At 37.6% G+C, this 7181-nt stretch overlaps 1 protein-coding gene across 1 annotated transcript; it reads left to right on the top strand.

Moving 5' to 3' along the window:
- On the top strand, nucleotides 2585-3175 carry LOC107607575. The gene has a single exon (XM_016309510.1). The coding sequence runs from the start codon at nucleotides 2585-2587 to the stop codon at nucleotides 3173-3175; it is 591 nt and encodes a 196-aa protein (XP_016164996.1).

Genomic DNA, 7181 nt, shown 5'->3' with positions numbered 1-7181 from the left:
GTCTAAACGTGGTCAAAGTATAAACTATTATACATTGCTGGAAAGCCCTGGATGTCTACTTTCCAACGCAATTGGAAGCGCGCCATTTTGAGTTTTGTAGCTCCAGAAAATCCACTTTGAGTGCAGGGAGCTCAGAATCCAACAGCATCAGCAGTCCTTCTTCTACCTCTGAATCTGATTTTTGCTCAAGTCCCTCAATTTCAGCCAGAAAATACCTGAAATCACAGAAAAACACACAAACTCATAGTAAAGTCCAGAAATGTGAATTTAACATAAAAACTAATGAAAACATCCCTAAAAGTAACTAGATTCTACTAAAAACATACTAAAAATAATGCCAAAAAGCGTATAAATTATCCGCTCATCAAAGAGACATTGAGGAGTTCAAGCACTCCATAAGATCTTCAAGAGGAAGAACAAGCCGCCATCACTAAGGTGGACCCGTTCTTTAATTTTCTTGTTCTTTATTTTCCTGTTTTTCGAATTTTTATGCTTATGTTTATTTATGTTACATGATCATTAGTGTCTAAGTGTCTATGCTTTAAAGCTATGAAAATGAATCCATCACCTTTCTTAAATGAAAAATATTTTTAATTGAAAAAGAAAAAGAAGTGCATGAATTTCAAATTTTAAAACAGTTTAATTATTTTGATATGGTGGCAACACTATTATTTTTCTGAATGAATGCTTGAACAGTGCATATTTTTGAATTTGTTGATTCATGAATGTTAAAAATTGTTGGCTCTTGAAAGAATGATGGAAAAAGGAGAAATGTTATCTGATGATCTGAAAAATCATAAAATTGATTCTTGAAGCAAGAAAAAGCAGTGAAAAGCTTGCAAATGAAAAAAAAAAGGGTAAAAAAAAGAGAAAAGAAAAAGAAAGAAAAAGAATAGCAAGCAGAAAAAGCCAATACCCCTTTAAACCAAAAGGCAAGGATAATAAAAAGGATCCAAGGCTTTGAGCATCAGTGGATAGGAGGGCCCACAGGAATAAAATCCTGGCCTAAGTGGCTAAACCTTTATGTATCCGGTGGTAATACTGGAAAACAAAGTGCTTAGGGCCACGGCTAAGACTCATAAAGTAGCTGTGTTCAAGAATCAACATACTTAACTAGGAGAATCAATAACACTATCTGGATTCTGAGTTTCTATAGATGCCAATCATTCTGAACTTCAAGGAATAAAGTGAGATGCCAAAACTGTTCAGAAGCAAAAAGCTAAAAGCCCCGTTCGTCTAATTAATACTGATCTTCATAGATGTTTTTGGAATTCATTGTATATTCTCTTCTTTTTATCCTAATTGATTTTCAGTTGCTTGGGGACAAGCAACAATTTAAGTTTGGTGTTATGATGAGCGGATAATTTATACGCTTTTTGGCATTGTTTTTAATATGTTTTTAGTATATTTTAATTAGTTTTTATTATGTTTTTATTAGTTTTTTAAAAAAAATCACTTTTCTGGACTTTACTATGAGTTTGTGTATTTTTCTGTGATTTCAGGTATTTTCTGGCTGAAATTGAGGGACCTGAGCAAAAATCTGATTCAGAGGCTGAAAAAGGACTGCAAATGCTGTTGGATTCTGACCTCCCTGCACTCAAACTGAATTTTCTGGAGCTACAGAAGCCCAATTGGCGCGATCTTAATTGCGTTGGAAAGTAGACATCTTGGGCTTTCCAGCAATATATAAATATTCATAGTTTGCCCGAGATTTGATGGCTCAAACAGGCGTTCCAAGTCAGCTCAAGAATTCTGGCGTTTAACTCCAAAACTGGCACAAAAGCTGGAGTTAAATGCCCAAACTGGCACAAAAGCTGGCGTTTAACTCCAAGAAAAGTCTCTACACATGGAAGCTTCAATGCTCAGCCCAAGCACACACCAAGTGGGCCCGGAAGAAGATTTCTGCATTAATTACTCATTTCTGTAACCCTAGGCCACTAGTTTTCTATAAATAGGACCTTTTGCTATTGTATTTTCATCTTTGATAAGTCTTATGCTATCTTAGACACGTTTGGAGGCTGGCCATTTGGCCATGCCTAGACCTTTTGTTCTTATGTAATTTCAACGGTGGAGTTTCTACACACTATAGATTAAGGTGTGGAGCTCTGTTGTTCTTCATGAATTAATACAAAGTATTATTGTTTTTCTATTCAACTCAAGTCTATTTCTTCTCCAAGATAAATCTTCATACGCTTATCTGAAATTCCAACCAAAGAATTACATAAGTATCTCTATCTTTATTTTATGTTTTATTCATCTTTTAATTATCAATTCTCCATCACCATCTGATTTAGTCTGACTGAGATTTACAAGGTGACCATAGCTTGCTTCAAGCCGACAGTCTCCATGGGATCGACCCTTACTCACGTAAGGTTTATTACTTGGACGACCCAGTGCACTTGCTGGTTAGTTGTGCAGAATTGTGACAAAGTGTCATTCATGTTTAAGAGCTCCAAGTCCTTTGGCGCCATTGTTGATGATCACAATTTCGCATACCACCCTCCAACAGATGTCCTCATATATTAAGTTCATGAAGGAGTTTCTAACCAAGAAGAGTACCTTAAAGGGTGGGCAAACAGTAGTGATGACTAAGGAGAGCAGTGCCCTCATCCAGAAGGATTTGCCCACAAAGAAGAATGATCTAGGGAGTTTTCACATCCCTTGTACTATAGGGGATACCATAATTGATAGAGAATTTTGTGATCTTGGAGCAAGCATAAATCTAATGCATCTGTCTCTCATGAAGAAGCTTCAAATCAATGAGTTGAAATCCACAGATGTAATACTTCAATTGGCTAACAAAACCCAGAAACAAGCACTAGGAGTAGTTGAAAATGTACTGGTAAAAGTAGGAAAATACTTGCTCCATGCAGATTTTGTTGTTCTTGAGATGGAAGAAAGCTATCTCCATCCAATCATTCTCGTGAGACCATTCTTGGCCACAGCCAGAGTACTCATATATGTTGAGCAAAGAAAGTTAATATTGAGAATACATTATGAACAACTCACGTTTCATGTCTTCAAGCCCTCACATAAATCTGAACAAGAGAACAAAGACCTGAAGGATGACCACAAGGAATGCATGAAGGATGATTCTGGAGATACAAACCTAAAAGAAGCAGCCAATGAATCAAATCCAGAGCATCCAAGATCATGCCTGAAAGAGAAGAAATAAGTAAAGGTGGTGCTATAGACTGAAGAAATTAAGGAGGAGCTAGGGCCACAACTCCCACATGAGACAAGCAATAAGATCCCTCCTGACAAAGAGATCACAAGGAATACGGCACCGCCAGAAGAAGGAAGGAAGAAAAATGCCAAGAGGTTGGAGGAACAAAAAAATCCCCATTGAAAATTTTTCTCCAGGGGACAGAGTGATATTGATCCACCAACCACTAATACCACCTCATTTTCCTGTGATACCATCTCAATTACTTCAAGTGTACGTAATCAACAAAGTCCTCTCATTGGAGCATGTAGAGATTCTCAAAGAGGCAAGCAGAGACAGATTCACTGCAAGAAGAGAGGACCTAAGACATTACAACCCTCCTTGACAAAAACCAATCGTCAAGCTAATAACGTTAAAGAAGCACTTGTTGGGAGGCAACCCAACCAGAGGTAACTCTCCTGTCTTTTAAGTTGTTTCAATAAAAGAGTTAAGTAGATTTCTCTCTATTGCAAGGAGTTAAGTTTGGTGTTGCACACCAAAGTAATTCAAGGGTGAACGTGTAATTCTAAGTTTGGTATTCCACCACAAATTTCATTAAGAACACATTGCATCCTTCAGCATAATTAGTCACTGGTTTCAAACAATCAGAGAAACTACTTAACAATTGTTTAATTTCTAGTTCATAGTTTATTTTCTTAATAAAAGCACTTGATATTTCCTGCATGTATTCACTCTACTGTATATAGAAGTAGGCAAGGAACTAAATTTTGGTGTTCACACACCAACCTAAGTTCAGAAAACCACAAGCATACATGCATGCTAACTGTTTCTCAAGTGCTTGGGGAACAAGCAACTTTCAATATCTTTGCAGGAAGTTATTCAATCTCTTGGAGGGTAAGATGCATCATCATTTGGAAAGATGAGGGAAAGACAAGAAAACCAACAACGATGATGACATAGAGGAAGCAAGAAGACACCAAGAGGTTGTATCTTTACTTGCCTGTCTCTAGTTTAAATATGTTAATTGAAAGTGTAATTGTGCCCCTGCTAATTAGTGTCCTGTTAGTCATGAGTCATTTGCTGTTTGTTTGTTTTTATGCTGATTGGCTTGCTAGTTTGAGTGCTTAGTCCATACCATCTTGCTTAAGTTGTATGCTTTGTTTCCTATGCTTGAATAAAAGGAAATTGTTGTAAAACTGAGAAAGAGTAAAGGTCTGTTTTGATAGAAGATAGAATAAGGTTATGTGGTGGTATGTGTTGGTTCATTAGTTAATTCATGAATAAGGTTAGAGGATGGCATGACTTTGAGATATGAACTTGAGTTACATTTTATGAGACTTGACAAATGAAAGAGGTCCCTAATAAAAGAAAGAAAATGCAAGAGAAAGAAACAAAAAGAAATAAACAAGGCTGGGCACCAATGGCTTGAGATTTTGGATATATGCCTGTGATGTGCTTGTACAAAGATAAGCTTGGACAACTAGGTTCTAAGGGGTGCTTCATCACCTGGCAACTTGGGTTAACTAACCCGAGATTGCCAACCAAAAGTCCACCATCAAGAGCTACTTTGAGACAAAGCATTTAGTGACCCAAAGAGGTGCTGGGCATCAATGTCCAAAGAATAAAACAAGCTTAATGCCTGTGATGTGTGTGTGCTAAGGAGAGGCTTGAGCAAGTAAGCCCTTAGGGGTGTCTCAACACCTAGCATCTTGAACCAACTTAGGTGGGAATGCTAGCTGAAAGCTTACTTTAAAGAGCTGCCTTAACATATAGCATTTAGCCTCAGCAAACAATAAATCTCAATCAAAAGAAAGAGAGCAAGAAAAACTAAGGACCAAACAATAACAAGTCTCATTTTTTGTGTAAATCAAGTAAGGATCCAAAGGAGTGTCGATACTTCATCCACAGAAAAAAATCACTAAGATACTATGCATGAAAACCACATTAACCAGAATTGAATGTCTTTCAATAAGGGCTTATACCTCTCTCTGTTTTCATTCATTCTCCTTATATTTTACTGCTTGCATGGGGACAAGCAAGATTTAAGTTTGGTGTTCTGATGCCTAGGCATTTTAGGCTGTTTTCACAAGCCTTTTTCATTTGTTTTTACTTGGTTTTCATGTATTTCTTGAACAATAAGTAAGTATTTGGATGTGAATTTCATGCAGACCTTGATTCAATCAAGTAGGGATAAATTGATGCATTTTCATAAGATTTGTGCTAGATTTACTTGTTTGTTATAAATGTTGCAAACATCTTGTGATTATAGCAAACTTTGATACATTTGTTTGGTTGATGATAGGTGAAAGGAAGCAGAAGAATGGCAAGGAAAAGGCAAGGAAAGCAGCGTTGGTGGCCAAAGTTGGCTCACCAATGTTGCCTCAAACATTGAGGAAGAGGGCCATGCAACGTTGGTGGCCAAAGTTGGCTCACCAACATTGCTAGGCAACGTTCTAAATGAGCTTATAGTGCAACGTTGGTGGCCAAAGTTGACTCACCAACGTTGCTGGCAACGTTCTTCCAAAAAGAAGTGCAACGTTAGAGGGAATATTGGCTCACCAATATTACCTCCAACGTCTTTGATGAGACTCAAAGTTGGAGCTATGAAAATTGCCTTATGTGCATATGCACAGTATAGTTTGCGTACGCACAAGAAGAAAAAGTTCAAGTGTGTGCACGCACAAGGCAGTGTGCGTACACACAAGCATGCAACGTTGGAGGTAACATTGGGAATCTAACATTGAGTCCAACGCCTGCGATAAGAATTTCAAATCTGGAGTTGAAAAATTTGTTGTGACGCATACGCATGAACGAGTAATTTTAGCTAGTTTCGCACACGCATGAGCGACGCGCACGTGCAAAACGCTATTTTGATGCGTACGCGTGGGCGACGCGCACGCGTGGATGAACGAACGTTGGTGCACTAATGTTGTGTCAAACGTTAGGTGCAACGCTCAATCCTTTTTAAAGGAACATTTGACCCAACGTTTTCATGCAAACGTTGATCACCAACGTTGATGCTGACTCCACCATAATTGTGCACCCATGCAGAGTAAGAACGTTAGTTTGCCAACATCCCTTCTCAACGTCATTAAGAGCCACTTTAACTGCTTCAACAAAGGCAAAAAGCCCAGTCCAAAGACTTGAAGATTGAAGGAAGAAAGTGTATAAATAGTATAGAGTTTAAGATAGTTAGAGGGTTGGAAGCCAGGGACCCAAATTGGGAACTTTGGAATCATTTTCTATTTTCTTTACTTTTCCTGCACTTTCTTTCTTTGTGATTTGAATTGAGCTATGATGAACTAAATTCCATTTCATTGGGTTAGGGAGCTCTGTTGTAATTCAATGGATCAATAATAGTTTTCATGTTTCTTCCTCTTTCTTTTCTCTTGATTTTACTTGAAAGCTTTCGATCTTCATCCTATTGAGTAATTGTCTTGAGAGAGAAATTGCTCATACTTGGATTTCCTCTGAACCTTGAGAGAGGAATGAGGAAATCATGCTAGAAATGCTTTCTCACATCGGATTAGGTTGGGGGTTGGATGGATATAGTGACATGTAATCCTACCAATACTTTGATCTATGAAAGTGTGTGGTATAATCAGTGACCAAACTTCATCTCTTTCCATGAGCAATTAAATCAAGACATTGGGCAATTGTTCAAGATTAGAGAGATTGGATTGCCAAGACATTGGGATCCAATCACCTAAGATTGCCAAGAAGATAAATGAATGTATTGATTGAGGAAGAGATGAAAATAAACTTGATCTGGAGAATGCAATATCTCCTAAGCCCAATGAACCTCCCCCTTTCTGATCTTCCCCATTCTCTTTAATTCTGCTATTTACATTTATGCTCATCACCCCGTTTCCATTTAAGTTTCTGTAATTTAATTTCCTGCAATTTACTTTCTGCAATTTAATTTCTGTGATTTACATTCTACTATTTACTTTCCTGTTATTTACTTTTCCTGCCAATTTAAGTTCTGAAATTCTCAATCCCAATTTTGCTCAGT

The sequence above is a fragment of the Arachis ipaensis genome, chromosome B07 (assembly GCF_000816755.2).
Source record: "Arachis ipaensis cultivar K30076 chromosome B07, Araip1.1, whole genome shotgun sequence".
Lineage (NCBI taxonomy): Eukaryota > Viridiplantae > Streptophyta > Magnoliopsida > Fabales > Fabaceae > Arachis > Arachis ipaensis.
The sequence above is the reverse complement of the archived record's forward strand: the minus strand, read 5'-3'. Positions and strand labels throughout refer to the sequence as shown.

What these genes read in the sequence shown, in the direction of transcription:
- LOC107607575 (XM_016309510.1), top strand. Translation starts at nt 2,585, where the DNA reads ATGACTAAGGAGAGCAGTGCCCTCATCCAGAAGGATTTGCCCACAAAG.